The sequence below is a fragment of the Ptiloglossa arizonensis genome, chromosome 2, assembly GCF_051014685.1.
Source record: "Ptiloglossa arizonensis isolate GNS036 chromosome 2, iyPtiAriz1_principal, whole genome shotgun sequence".
Classification (NCBI taxonomy): domain Eukaryota; kingdom Metazoa; phylum Arthropoda; class Insecta; order Hymenoptera; family Colletidae; genus Ptiloglossa; species Ptiloglossa arizonensis.
The window spans coordinates 9,409,458-9,425,307 of NC_135049.1; the positions used below are offsets into that span (position 1 = coordinate 9,409,458).

Below are 15,850 nucleotides of genomic sequence, written 5' to 3' on the forward strand. Positions count from 1 at the left end.
TCCTTCTTGATGAAATCTCAATATAAATTCATACACACACTCCTTGCAGATTAAAAAGACATGTTTGCTATCCGTTTGACGTAAGCCCAATTTAAGCTCTATGGTGCATTGATTGATCTTGGGTTACATCCCTGATGGAATTGTTTTAAACTTTAACATTAAGAATAAACCAAGAGCAAATACCTTTACAGAAGGAAATTAGGGTCAAGTCCTCGGTAACCAAATGATTCAAATATAATAAGAGGTTCTTCCTCCTGATAGTAGTGGATACTAGGAGGTAGGCACGTCTATAGTTCGTGATCTTTGCTCAGTGGAGTTATAAGCGAAAGCCTCGCTGCTCATAGGCTCTACAGTTTGGAACTCGCACGCAATGGATTATATTTCGGGTCTCAACGTCCCACTAAATCCTGGTGTTCTGTAACACCTACTGATACACTTCCAAGGGTAAGTGGTACCACATGTCGCTATCTCGAGCGATCGACGACACTTCATCTAAGAATCAGCGAGTAGAGAGTATACTTCCAAGTCAGTCGAACTTAGGGAGTAATGATAGAGAGTGCTCATTAGGTTATCCATAACCGATAAAGGTTCCAATGAGTTAGCAAGATGCTCGATCAGGACTGATAGAGAAGTCTCCGGTGTTGTTTGGCCGGACGATACTACTAAAGTACAACCTTTAGAGGCGACTATGTGAAGTAGGTTCCTCGTGATATATGCCTGCCATAAGAAGACTATAAGTTGCGAGAAGAGATGTCCAATTATGAGTACCAAGCAACACCTTTATAATTTGTCAGATCTTGGTAGAGGGACTGTTCTTTGCTCCCATGCAAAGTTTTATTAACTTATTGACCTACTATAGCGAGAATAACGAACGTTTTGACAAATGAATGACTAATTGTTTCAGTGTGACTATTTTTGCCAACCGTAGAACCATCTTTTCAAAATGGAAACCGATGGAGGTTTTTTCTAAATGTTACGGTGTGACCCAATCGCTCGTCTAGCGTTCGAAGTTGATGGTTGTCGCTCTGCTGACGTCAGTCAAGAAAAAGATGACACACGAGTTTCGCAATAATGTCCTGCAACCGTCGTTAATAGTCGTCTAGAAACACGGCAGCCCACGCGATTTTGCATATTCATGGAAATGCGAAAATGTCATTAGAGGAGTTTGGCAACAAACATGATCCCTCGTGTATACAGGGTGTCGACGAAAATGTAAGACCTCTTTCCAAAATTAATTCTTCGCGTCAATACAGATCAAACAATTCTTTTCTCGTTTTGCAATCCGAGACTCGTTTTGTCATCGAGATACAAACAGTTGTATGAACAACGTCATTGACACGTGGTTCTCTTGTGTAGTGGAAACCTAGAAAGTATGCTTCTGGATAGAAATTGAACGATTAAAATTTTTGGAAAAGGTTATCTCGCTACTAGTCAGGACTTCGTATCGCGTAGACTATTAATCAATAGTATAATTAATCAATAACATTACTAACATTGAACTTGAACTGTTCATCTCTCGGTAATAGGACTTCGAATTGCAAAACTGTAAAGAACATTTCGATTTCTTTTATGTGAATGATCCTGAAAAAGGTGCCCAATGTTTATAAACACCCTGTATACAGCGGTGATCGATTCGCGAAGAAGGGCGCGAGCGTTCGATTTGTTTCGAGCGAAATCAAAGGAGAGTTTGACTGAAAGGACCGCAATTGAGTCGAAGTTTTGTAGGGCATTTTTGTATCCACTCGACCGACACACAACTCTTTCGCTGCAAAATGAAAAAGTGGCGAAAATTGCAACTGAGGCTCGTTCAAAGAAATGAGCAAAATCGCGGTTACAAAAGAGGCAGGTGACACGGTTTATTTTTAGCAAATGGAAAATATACACGTGCCAAAATGAAAATGGTGTTTCGAGAAAAAAAAACTTTGAAAAAGGAAAATGAAAGTTTCTGGACCCCGGAAATAGCTTCTGTGCCTCAATGATTATTTGATCACTGCGTGAAATTCGGCGGATTTCTTTTCTTCGTGCCGAGCTGAACGTACTGCTTTCATTCGAAATAAAAGTTTTTTGCGCGAATTGCACGATTCCTGGCACTTTTAAATCTCTGTGGGCAATTGGTAATGCTTCTATGATTTACGCTTAGTAATTGTAACGTAAGCTGCTGTGGTAATTATTTCTGATGAATGCACATATAACTACTGAGGTATAATGAGTATAAAGTTCGCAGAGAACAAAGATAAAAGTATCGATATTATTTTCGACTTAGTGGCTTCAAAATTGCACTCAGATTTAAAGAGCTAGATAACTTGTTCAGTAAAGCTGCATTCAATTTCATACTCGAAATAATGCCTGTATTTTGAAATTAATAATCGGTACAAATTTAATTACCTCTCAAACTTATTTCTACCACTGTGAATCACGTTCCACAGGATTCTCGCTTTTATGGAGTGTATGCTTAGAAGTTAATGTAGAGGTAAGAAATTGTGCAGTGGAGAGAGGAGATAAATTCTCCTGGCCTTGAGCAGCCAATTGATTTTATTGTAACTATAATCGAAAGGTTGCCCTACTTTAATGCGAGTGCTGTGGTAAATGAAAATATACAATTCACTGTATTGTATTCATAAAAGAAATCTTGTATTAAAATTTTAATAATACATTTTTAATACAATTAAATTTAGTAAATCTACAGTTACGAATAATACGTTTGTTACGAATAGTACGAAATATACGGAGATAAAGTACCGAGAATAAAATTAAGATTAGTCTGAAAAATATTAAAATAGTTTTGAAAATGTATTCAGTGCTTTGGAATGTTTTTAATAATATTTCTAAAATCTTTATTAATAATATATCCAGCTTGAAATATTAAATATTGACACTTATTTTTTTTTTATATCTTTTGTCACTATCTTTGTCAAGAAAAAAAAGTTACGATGGAAGGAACAGTGGAGGTTTGCCAAATAATTTTCAACGATATCTTGGAAGCGTTTCTCGACAAAAATTCATCGTTTAGAGCTCCATGAATAGCTGAAAATTGAAAATCGGAAGTAATATGGTTTACTTCGATTTAACTGCAAATCAACAATCATTTTCCTTGATGATATACGAACTACTACATATGGGCAAATAGAAACGTCAAATAACTGCGTGAGAATCCACAATTTAGTTGCTCCATCTTACGTTGAATTCTTCAATTATTTGTAAACGTATACTCTGCGGGCAAATTTTCACGTCAACTACAATCTTTATCAATACAGTAAGCGCAAGTGATTTCTGTCCATACTGCTGGAGATCCACAAAAAGCGCTAGGTGTGTTTCAACTTCCGATTGGTACAACGTAATGAACGATATATATTCTACCAATCGGTAGTTGGAACGCGCCTATATCATCTTTCGTTTTATCTGTGTCGTATGGAAAGTATTTTTGCACCGAATCTGTAATAAAATATTTATAACAATATCACACATTTAGAAACATTTCATATAAAATTGTACTTACTGGTTTAATATTATTTAATGCTATCTGAATATTTTGATATTTATTTTACCATGGAATGTTTCATTTGCTCTGGTAAAAAGAATCTAAATAACGACAATTATTTTAAACGAAAATAATTCGAATTATGTAGAAAAAAAAATAAAAATCATCGTACGCATTTCAAAAAGAATCGTATGATTTTTATAGAGAAAGGTAAATAATCGTTTCCATGTTTCGCACGCGAAGGTTTTAAGGGCCAATAAGAATTGGCGACAGTAGGTCTTGGTCCAATCAGAATGTACGGTGTAACGGGTATTAGCGTCACCGGGTGCTGACCTTGGTGGCGCTTGGCTGCATTCACGGAAGGCGCCCGAAAACGCTTCGGAAAAAGGCATCGGGGGCAGCGCGCGTTCGTGTCGCCCATTGTTATCCTCGTCGCGTGTAATGGCTACCGCACAGTTTGTTGACGGTGCTCGGTCTGCTTGTTTGCGCTACGGCCTATCTTGAGCCACGGTACGCGGCGACGTGGCCCAACCTGACGAGAATAAAATTGAGAAGAGTCGTACGCCGCGAGGTACCGCCAATTTTATGCGCCCGAGAAACCCGCGCTTCGTATACCAGTCGCCGCAGCCGCCACCGCGCTTGGACGACATGATCTGCGCGGGTCAACGCTGCTCATTGACAAGCGTGTAACACAAAACTGCTTTCGCGGTATCCACAAGGGGCGAGATTTCAATAGTGTTGTGACTGGCGTAAATTTTAGCGGGATCTAACGTACTAAGGAGGTGCATCGAAGGTCTAAATCGATCGCCATTGATTTTCTGCCGCGACCACGGCCCAACCGACACGAGGAACTCGTTCTTGGATGTTGTATTGGACAATATACCGAAACTAGTTACTAAGGTATTGCCTTCATCAGGAATAAGTGTGACCAGCTGCGCGGCATTCCGCGCCGCAGTCATGGCAACTAGAAGATCATTCGTTTGGCAGCCAGACATGTAACCCGCGGCGCCCGTGTAGACTATCACATGTGAGTATTGTGTGCTGCTGTTATAAATCGAGCCTTGATCCTTTTCCATTTTCCTTCGATCGTTCCTGCTGTATAATCTACGTTGAAGTCATTCCTTTCTACCTTGATGTGGCTTTGATCAGGGGGGGATCAGAGTCGACATGCTAGGGTTTGTTTTATTTCTCTTTAACGAATGCCTACTGATTGTGCAGGGTCAAAGGCAACACATCAATGGCCCTAGAATCAAATGGCAACAACGTGGTGTGGTTGAACACAACCCGTCCTGATCAAATACAACAGGTATGCACCTTGTATACCACAACGATGTAAAGAGGAAATGAGTTTTCTCCGCTGGTATTTGTTCGCTTTTCTTTGATGTTTGATGCACATAACGTATACCGCTGTACGTAGAACATTGACTAAAACAACGCATTGTAGAATGTTATTGTTTTTGAAAGGAGCAATACAAGTGTCGTAGTATCTAACGATAACTACCATTCGACAGAGCCAACCGATCGAGCAGCCAGTGAAGTGTTCCATGTTTACTCAAACTGAGCAAACTAATAGTTTTACTCAGACGGAGCAGAGCAATTCGAGCTACGGCGATCAGAGACAGGTTGTTCATTATTGAAATACTTATAGAGATAGGTATCTATGTGTGACTAAAAGTATAAAGCATAAATTTACAAAACATTAAATCGTGTAAATAAACATTTGCATTATCTATGATTAATGGACTTCTTACATTTTATTGTTTCCTATATTGCTCTGTTGTAAAACATTTGTTGTTATAGTATTGCTTATATAAAAAATTATATTTATCTTTTTTCTGTACAAAGTATATTGAATGGAACAATACGAAGAATTATCGTTTAATATTTACTTTCAGCAGCAAGCAGCAATGTTTGACCCACAACAAATACAGCAGCAGCAAGCTGCGCAGGGTCAACAGTCGCAGCAGCAGCAACAGTCTCAGCAGATGTATGTTACGACAGACAAGAAGGAGGACAAATCCCAGCAGCAATCAGCTACTGCGGAATTCCCTTTCTATTACAATGTCAACATGCTGCAGAAGGTTCAGACAAATGCAGTGAGCACAATTGGTGCGATCACTACAGACGACAAAGGTTGTTATCGTTTTGATGTACAACCTGTCGGTTATAACACGTTATTGAATCAAATGAGCATTGCGGCTGCTACAAACGCGACCTTTAAGTGTGACATTTGTGGTTTGGTATTTGGACACATGAGCTTACTAAACCATCACAAACGGATTCATAACACAACACCTAGTAATCTTCAGCAACAACCACAGCAAGTTGTTGTACAAACACCAACAACAGTTACTGTTGCAACTACACCAGAGAGACCGTATACCTGTGATATATGCGGAGCATGCTTTGCACTACCAGGAGAATTGAAGAGCCATAAAACAAATATGCATCAAAAACCAAAGGTGCAAATTTGTGAAGATTGTGGTAGTGAGGACCCCTGTGAACATCATCCTACTAAAATTAAAAAGAGTACGTGTTATCAGTCATCTTTGCTACATTATTATTATTACACATGAGAATTAATTTTTTTTTGTGTTGTTTTTGTAAATAGTGAACATAAAAATGATGTGAAAAAGACATAAATTTGAATAGAATTAAATTTTTTCAGCTATCAAACCTGGTCATCATCCTGTGAAACGAAGGGGTGTCACTAGTGTTACCAAGTGTCACAAGTGTAATGGTACAGGAATAATTTTTATTGGTGAGTTACTCAAATTTATCATTACTTTGCTTCATGCAGTTCAAAGAAAAATGTTTGTTAGAAAGGTACAATGCTGTTTTGCTTTAAAGTAGCGTGTCCTGTTAATTCAAAATGTTACAAGAAATTTGAAATTTCAAAATGATAAAGAAAAACATTTTTCTTTGTATGCCATAATCACCTTTCCTCTACTTTTATCATTTCATTACTGTCATGATCGTACATCGGGCGGTGTATGGTAGGTAAACACGACGAAAAACTAGATTCCGGAATCAGTTCCCTCGCAAAGTGTGGCGGCTGCAAGGCAACAGGCCGCATCATCATAGGAAGTAAGTCGGAACAGTTACAGCCAAAAAGAACACGGGATTCACATTACATAATATATTCCATGATCATCCACTGATTGGACGATGTTACATCATTTATCATGTGGATTACTAAAACTGTTTGGAAGTTCTGATGCCTTCTTTGGGAAAGAATTAAATCCCGCTAAAAAACATTATTTCATATAAAACGATATTTAGGATCATTGAATAATATATGTATTCATTTTTATATTTGCTTCATGACCTCCAAATTCATACATTTATTTGATAAACATAATCAAAATTCGCCTTTCGTACATATGACAGGGAAATAAATGTACAACACAAACTTATTACAGTAAGCTTCTTTCAATACTGATAATATTTTTATTTGCATGCTATTATCGTGAGTAGAACAAAATTTATAAGCATTTGCTAACTTGGTTTTTACTGTGTTAAAAACTTTAAATTTGTTGCAACAATTCTGTTTCCTTTTTGGTAAACAGTCGATATCTAAATTTAAGTATTATTGCACAGAATGAAATCTCCCCTAAGGGACAGTTTTATAAATTTGGTTCATTAATCTTTATCATTGTTGGTATGCAATAGCTCTCTTAAATTTTAGTTTATCACTTGGTTCCTTTTCTATTTTATGATACAGGTTATGAAGAAATCATTTCAATACTTTTTACATAACTTAATCATTCATATAACAACACAAAACTATCTAATTCATAACATTTGACTCTATACTTCATTTTTTACCTTCTGCACTAACTCTCTTAACCTGCATGTTCAGATTTTTACATAATGTATTTACATTTATTAAGAAAAACTAATCCTATATCGTAAAATGGTTTATTGGACAACTACATAGAATTCTTTTGTATGCGTTCGGAAGAAAATTCTTCCAAAGAATCATACACAATCCAATATCTCGTATTGCCCAAGATATTCAACAAATTATTTCAGAGCATATATTTTTGTAGAACTGGCCCTTTGAGGAAAACTAAGAATTTGGGTGTTTCTTTAATTACAGGTGGCAAACAGAACAGTCAAAACCAGGCAGAGAAACCATTTCATTGTAATGTGTGTGATGGAACATTCTCCCGATATTCGTCACTTTGGTCCCACAAGAGACTTCACTCAGGAGACAAACCTTTCAAGTGTGATATTTGTGGCTTAGCTTTTGCAAAAGGTGAATAAATAAAAAAGGAGAAAGTGATTTCAAATAACACGAAGGAATACAATATACGCTTATAATATTCACTTTTATCGTTACAGCTGCTTATCTAAAAAATCATGGACGAGTGCATACTGGTGAAAAACCATTCAAATGCGGTGTTTGTGGTATGCAGTTCTCGCAAAGTCCTCACTTAAAGAATCACGAAAGAATTCATTCTGGTGAACGTCCCTATCAGTGTGAAGTGTGTGAAAAAACATTTGCCAGACATTCAACCCTTTGGAATCATAGAAGAATCCATACCGGTGAAAAACCTTACAAATGTAGTATATGTGGTTCGGCCTTTAATCAAGCTACACATCTGAAAAATCACGCGAAAGTTCATACTGGTGAAAAACCACACAGGTAACGTGCCGCTTGTAATTTCCATTTTCGTCAAAACGAGATAATTTAACCGGTCACTGCTTCCTTTCGTAGATGTGATATATGTGAGATCGGGTTTTCTGATCGTTTCGCATTAAAGCGTCATCGTGCAATTCACGAAAAGTACGGTCAAACTGCCCGGAATCAGAACGCGAATAATCCAAGCAACGCACAGCAACCGAACGCGAGTAATCAACAGCAACAACAACAACAGCAGCCCCAGCAAGCGCAGCAAGGTCAACAGGTTGTTGTCGTGAATACTACGACTCCTGTTACCGTGAGCCAAGGTCAAGGGCAAGCGGTAATGCTCGAAGAAGTCTACAAGTGTCAGGTGACCTTCCCAGAGCCTAAATGATTCAGCTAGAGAATACCTTTCAGGAGCTGGTAAAGGGGTTAATTTTTTAACCTTTTTAAGAAAAACAACAAATAGTAATTAACATTGAGAAATAACGTTACACACACAACACACACACACGTGCGTGCGAGAATGTAAAGACGTGGAACACATTCGAGACAAGTTTCCAGAGTGACTGGCAACACGCTATCGTGCGGAGATTTAGATTCTGCTGGGAGGAATTATATTTGGTGTGACGCAGCCGGGTATACGTATATGAAATTCGAACGCACGAGAACGGGTATCACAAGAGAAAGAGACTTAGTGATATTTTGCGCGAGTGAGTAATTTCCAGTGGAACACACGTGACTCGGAAGAGCACGGCTCGTTAAAAATCGGAACACTCTCCCGGCCACCGGCAGTTGAGAAAATCTTTTTGTGAATGAATTACGAAACGATATTAGAGAAAGGAATGGGTGAAAGAGAGAGAAAGAATGAGAGAAAGAGAGAGAGAGAGAGAGAGATAGAGAGAAAGATCCACTTTATATTTTCTCACTCGAGGTAGACGCGTTACTTAGAAACCATTGACATCGGATTTAACAACAAATCTCGTTCGTTCGAACGATAATTACTAGTTTCTTCCAATTAATTTTTGACAAGTCGAATTCGCAAATTAGATTTTCTTTCGTTTTTCTTGTATTTATGCGTGGGTCGTCCCCCAAGTCCCGTGCGAAATTAATGGAAACGAAAACCAGCAAATTGCAAGTACATTATCATCGAGGTTTCATGATTCATTCGAACGACAACGTACGATAGCTCGAAAGTAAATCTCAGTTAGACAGGAAGCGCAGTAACTCGATCGTTTTAATACATACACGGCAGATTGTGCATACCATGCACATTTAACTAACGGCGTTGACGAAGTGTTTCTGAGTGAATCTAAAATATACACGGCAATATGCGATGGAGACAGACGAAAAAGAAAAAAAGAACATAATCGTTCGATACGCCTGAACCTCGGCCCCTTCTCGACTAATTTAAGTAGAAAAAAAAACGAGAATAAAAAATTAGCATTAATTTTATGTTATCTCAATCGTGTCTTCTGTTTCTTTTCTTTTTTTTTTCTTTTTTTTTTTTACGCTAATTGGAATTAATAACTGGATAACGAATAAAACACGCAAAAAAATATATAGACGGTTATTATCTAAGAAAGAAGCATCATCTTTACACGCGTTTCTCTACGTTTAAACGAAAGTCGTGGTGCGGAACGATATCGCGATTTCAGCGAGCCCTCTTCCGTCCAGTCATTCGGGATCAGAATAAAAATTGCGTTTATTGCAATTGACAACGACCACGATATAGAAGAACACAATAAAAAAAAAGGCTAAAAAAAAGAAAATAATAAATAAAAATAAATAAAGAAAAATTGAAATTGACGGCATGAGTGACGCCACGCGATGAAGATTTATATCTCACCGGAGCTGCAATAATTAATAGTGAATATCGACGGGCAGACTAATCTGTTTTATAATTTTAAGGCCGTGAACTATATTGAATATCAGTTAACTAAATAGTTGCTAGTTTGTAAACGGCAATTAGCTGACTAGATTATCTATACATATACATACAATTAATTTTTATATCCCCACTTGTTAGGAGCGACTGCACGCGCCGTCGCTGAAACTACTTCGAATAATGATGTGAATTCAGAGATTTATTCGGTTATAATAAGAAGAGAAAAAAAAAATATCGACGATCCCGCAATACCGACTGGTCGGTAAACTGTGGGTGTCGGCGATATATGGTCAGGATGCACTTACGCCATTTTGAGGATAAAAAAATCGCTGTTCCTCGGATATCATTATCGTCTTAAAGACATTGTTTCCCGCGACCAGGCATTTTTTTTTTTGTTCCAATTTTCGCCGGTATACTTCTAAACGAGACTTGAACGTTAAAAAGAAGAAAAAAAATCGCCCTAATCGGGGGATTCGCCCAGAAAAGCGTTACCATTAAATCGCGAGTAAAAATAGGATTCGTCTTATCGACTTTGCCAACCGATGTTCTTTTGTATGAGAGGAAAGGAAGAAGGAAAAAAATACAATAAACCACGCCGGGGACAGGCAATGGCTCGGTGATGTCCCAAATCATTCTTTTATACAGTGTATAAACTGATTATTAATCACGAAGTATTAAGAAGGGAAACGCTATCTAAACGCATGTGATCACAAAGTGATCGAGCCTGCAAACAATCGTTTAATCGGTTCGCGGAGAATCTTGGGATCTTTTTTTTGGGGAGGGGGGGAATCTTCTTTGTTTTTATCGATATAACTTGTAAAAATAAAGATATGCTAATTATGTTTAATTTACTTTTAATGTGGTCATAATACCTACTACAGTATTTTTCGATTAGATTAGATACTTCTTTCGGTGTTTTTCTCCTTGGTTTCCGTTCGCCTACTCGAGCCGCGTGCTCGCACGGCGTTTCAGAGCGACGAACAGCATAAAAACTATAATAGTTTCCGTTTTCCCTTTTTTTTTTCTCTCTTTTCCAAGACTGAGTGGCGCTTGTCTCAGCTTGCCAGTGCAATTGTTTCCTTAAATTTACGACTCACGACGAACGTAACATGGGTAGTCAATGGAGAACACTAACGCTTGAATCTTGCATTGTTTTCATCGTGTTACCTTTTTTCTTTTCTTTTTTTTTTCATTTTTGTTTCCTTTTTTTTTTCTTTTTTTTTCTCCTTAATTCAGCACTTTAGTCCTGTACGATTATCGAAGTAGCAAACAAAAAAAAAAAACATGTATAGCAGGCACTTGGTAGGTCAGGGTGTCTGATACACGATATCGCCTCTCTTATTTCGCTTAACGGCACTTTTGAAGGAGCAGAATTTGTAAATATTACTAATTATACGATGTCCCCAGGTCGAAGAGGAGGGCTCTGACCGTTACGTTTTACGAAGCGACTCACTTTCGTTCGATTAGGCGAGTGAAAGCATGACAAAATAGTTCTTAATCCGTTGGACACCGATGAATCGCATTTACCACACACTTCGTCGTAAAATCGAAAAAAATTGCGCTAGCTTACACGCCGCTCAAAATAATTAGAGGATCACCTGTTCGGAGGAGACTTCAACGCCCAGTAAGGTATCCAACTTTCAAGGCCCCGTATACGATAGAAATTATTATTAAAATACGACGAAACTTTTCCAGCATGCTTGGCAGGTCGTTCTGAACCGAAAAGGTGTCATACACACTATGGATCTATTTCCATCTGTTATCGAGCTGTGCCAAAAATAAGATACACGTACTTACAATGACACGACAATCTTGTTTTTTTTATCTCTGTTTTGCTTTTACAGGAAATCTAAAGATATTGCTCAAATTGGCGGCCTTCCATCTGCAAATATAACCTTCTATTCCATTGTTGCAATGAAACCGCCGCATTTGTGATGTGCGATTCTGGATGCGGTTGCACCAGCCTGATGTACCGTTGCTGTAATACGTTGACTATTGTCGGAACGAAATCAGCTGGCCGCTCAAGGCTACCGAGGATTTATCCCCACCACACCGGTTTTGGTCACGCCCTCCCATCGTTTCGTTCCATTGTTGCGCAATTGAAAGGCAGTAAAAGCAGCAGACCAGTGTTGGATGAAATGTAATCTGATTCACGCTTATGATTACCGTGTAACGAAATTAACGAGTACGATTACCGAGTAATCAATAATTACGATCGAATCTATAAGTTTAATAGTAGAAAAGTTAGTAAAGGTAATCTTTCATCGAACGATTAAAAATTACTGATTAATCTCAACAACGATTGCTCGATTAGTGATTATTATCGTTGTGATTACTTTTATTAATCGATCACGAAAGTAATCATAAAATAATGAATTGCTGCCCAACCCTTGCTGCAGACGCTTTCTGTTTCTCAATCATGGAGGCAAGTAAAGAAGTGAGAGATCGACGCGATTCGCGATTGGGGGAGTGGCCTCGAGTGACTGATTGAGTTTGATCCGACTGTAGTCGCAACGCAGAAGTAGACTGGGCACCAGTAGATCATCGAACAACGCTTATCTCGATAACGGATGGAGATAGATTCATATTCTATATATGACCTTCTTGGTTCAGAATGATCCGGTAAACTAGCTGAGAAAGTTCGTCGATTGCCTATCTAATCTCTTTTTAAGGTCAGCGAATTTTTTTCGTCTTCGAGATTCAGTTCATTTTTCAGAATCATCCAGAACGTGACCACGTAATTATTTTGAGCGGTATAATTTCTACGAAAACTTACAATTATCGACATTTTTGTACCAGAAACCCTCGAGCCCTTTTTTTCGAGAGTGAGAGAGAGAGAGAAGCGCACTTTTATATATTGTACCTACGTTAAGAGAGACCTGCCAATGAAAGGTTGATGGGGATTGTAAGTACGAAGTACTAGGTGAATAAGTAATTTTAGGAACTGCGCCGTGGAAATTGCCAAAGGAGGCACGGGACCGTTTGTAAAGCAATACATAATTATCATAACGTTAAACAAAAATAAGACAATAGTCAATTTTTAAATAAATCTCACCGCTCCTTGACTTCGGAAAATTTCTAGAACTTTGAGTATGATCGTGGAATTTATTGCAGATTCTCTCGGTGGCGAAACGATGATCTTTAAAGAGTGCAGATCTGTTCTGTTCGCGGTCACGTGACTTCTTTCGCAGTTTCACGAACTTAGGTAATATACTGCGGATGAAACAAAACAATTCGGAGCTTCCATTTTAATCAAAACGCCTGGAAGCGTCTTCCTGAGCCTCAAGGGGAACATAATATGTCCTGACCTACTCGATTTCTTGAAACTTCAGTTGTACATAAGCTCGTACGCATTCGATCGTCGGAATGGAACAAACAAACAAAAAATTTATTTTCCTGCGTTACGTTTGGAACCGAATAACAATGAATATACTTCATTGGATCCTTCTTTGGTCATCCAGAGTTTGAGGGTCGAGGTTTCAGGGTCATTACGCAGCTCAAATTCCCTGTAATTACACGCAGATCTTCGAAGCGCTGGAACAAAATGTCCTTGCACGAATTTTCGGTCGGAAACAATTAGTGTCCTTAAAACGTTCGACCCTTTTAATCGCGTTGATTTCGAAGGACTGACGGCTTAACGATTTGCGCGCGCCAATTCTCGTTAATTAGTCTTTATCTGGATCCGTTGATCTCCCCGCGAAACGATACCTTTCCGGAATTGGTCCTCCTCGGGTTAATATTTCAACGATTAAACGCAAAAAAAAAACAACGTGAGTAACACTAGCTGAACATTTGGTGCATGAATCGCGCTACATCCAGATAAGGGTTAATCCAGACGTATCGAGGGCAAATTAATACGTAAACTTTGTATAAGTATTGTATAAGTCTAAACGTGTACAGATTCAGATAAACTGTTTTTTGTACAAACTTTCCTCGTTGCCGCAGACGCGTTCCATTCGAAACGAAAGTGAAATCGAATTTGCGTTAGTTTCTTTTCTGTTTTTTTTTTCTTTTTTTTTCTTTTTTTGATAACGATGTTCACCGTCTAGCCAAACACAGGAAAACGAAATGACGGGGGGAGGGGGGTGAGTATACACACGGAATACCGCATATTTAGAAACATATTCGTAAAAAAAAAATTAACGGCGTAGAGAAGGAAACCCATGAATAGACCTTAGACATAGCGTGCAATTTTACGGAGTTTCTTAATTAAAACGAAGGAAGCTAATGAGGAGATGGAGGGAAAAATGAGAAAAAATATGCAGTCCTATCGCGACGATATAGATTAATTTTTACATGATACACGTTGTATGGGCAATAATTGCTGATCATACGAATTTTTGATAATAAAAAAACACGTTCCTATTAAATTATCTGTTCATTGTCGTATTGTTAAGTCTTCGAAGCGATTAGAAAGACGATATCTTTGAAATAGACGGGATAGAAGGAGTAAAACTTACTTTATTTCTTACGAACGAGATGTAAGAAAAGAGTCGAATGGCCTCTTTGTATGATAAGCAGAAACCGAGACATCCTACTTTGTGGAAAGTAAGAAGAAAAAGGAAACGAAACGACGCGAGTCTCGTAATTTTTCTATCACGACGACAAAATAGAAAAATAAAAAAAAAACATTGGATAAACGGGAATAACGACGTGAGACTGTATATTTAATGTAATTTATTTTCAGGGTATCTATCGAGATATTTTTTCATTTGCCATTGTAAAAATTTTTGGAAATCTACGCACTTTCTATAAGCTACTGTAGGATTGTAAAGTTATACATAAAAACAAAAATTGAAATTGTAAGATGAAGACGAAGAGAGAAGAATAATGATTATTTTCGTCCTTTTGTAAGAGGACCTCGGACGATTCTTCGGTATTCTCATCGTCGATGCCATCAGAGTACCGTAAACGTTGTCCCACGAATGTTGTAAATGATTGGTGACCACGGTATGTCTGTCAGTTGCCACGTGAGAATTCCGAAGACACATTAACGGAGGATGTAGTTAAACGAAAACAAACAAACAAAAAATAAGGATTTCTTTTATCATGTAACATGGTGTGGATGAAGCGAATGTAATCCACGATACGCTCTTTTAGAACTAAGTTTCAATCTTCTGTTTTCCTTTGACTTCAACTTCCGCGAGGTTTTTAATTGAATTAAATTGAAAACGAGGGAAGAAAGAAAGTTTAAAAAATGTTTCAGTTCTGAACGATGTCGCTGGCAGAGAGAAAGAGGATTATTTGCAAAACGGAGCTAAACTAGTGACGAATAGCGCGCGGTGGTGAAGCCACTGTGAAGAAACTTATATGCGTGTATACACACCGTTTTGTATGATGGAACAGTCGTAAAGAAGAAAAGATTGTCACTTTAGATTAGTCTGCTGTCAATATAACTAGAATTATAATTTTGAATGTAACATGTATCATATTGATTATTGCCTAGATAAGAAACCGTACCGATTAAAAGTTAGCGCACGATTATATCAGACATTAGGTATAATAATAAATGATGTCCACTGGACATTTTCATTTTTGAAGACTTCACGTGAATTTTATTTAGTAAACACGCGCGTATGCGGGATTAGCACGCCTAAACTGCGACTATAATTATTTATACTTCCATATTATTTATATGTTTACGTGTTTTTATTTTTAATATTTTAATTATATTTATAAAAAGTACAAATTTGATCAAAAGACAGTGAGACCCATGAAAAGGAGTATTTGAAAATTCGCGGAGTGTGATGCGCATGCGCAAGTAGTTCGATGAACGCCGTGACCGTAGTCTGTGGTATTACGCGGCGGTAAGTGAATTTAGTCTCACCCGTCCCGTGCAGGAATAAACATGGCG

At 37.9% G+C, this 15,850-nt stretch overlaps 1 protein-coding gene across 20 annotated transcripts; it reads left to right on the top strand.

The window, feature by feature from the left end:
• The first annotated feature begins 3,876 nt into the window (after positions 1-3,876).
• On the top strand, positions 3,877-15,539 carry LOC143155364 (uncharacterized). Of its 20 annotated transcripts, none has more exons than XR_012994395.1 (10): positions 3,877-4,505; positions 4,697-4,784; positions 4,990-5,100; positions 5,374-6,007; positions 6,147-6,239; positions 7,581-7,739; positions 7,826-8,129; positions 8,202-8,478; positions 11,404-14,946; positions 15,203-15,539. XR_012994395.1 is itself a non-coding variant. In XM_076327998.1 (10 exons), coding segments are annotated over exons 2-10 (1,728 nt in total). In that variant the 5' UTR covers positions 3,877-4,164; positions 4,239-4,503; the 3' UTR covers positions 11,464-15,539. The 20 variants fall into 20 exon arrangements, 8 of the variants coding, with proteins under 8 accessions (XP_076184113.1, XP_076184116.1, XP_076184117.1 ...); XR_012994388.1 differs by having other exon boundaries at positions 11,404-12,901; positions 14,684-15,539; XR_012994396.1 differs by having other exon boundaries at positions 11,404-12,901.
• Positions 15,540-15,850: the final 311 nt, after the last annotated feature.

Coding starts and splice junctions, on each gene's coding strand:
- LOC143155364 (XM_076327997.1), top strand. Junction 4,785..4,989: donor GTCCTGATCAAATACAACAG/GTATGCACCTTG, acceptor ACCATTCGACAG/AGCCAACCGATCGAGCAGCC. Junction 8,479..11,403: donor AAGAAGTCTACAAGTGTCAG/GTGACCTTCCCA, acceptor CGATGTCCCCAG/GTCGAAGAGGAGGGCTCTGA.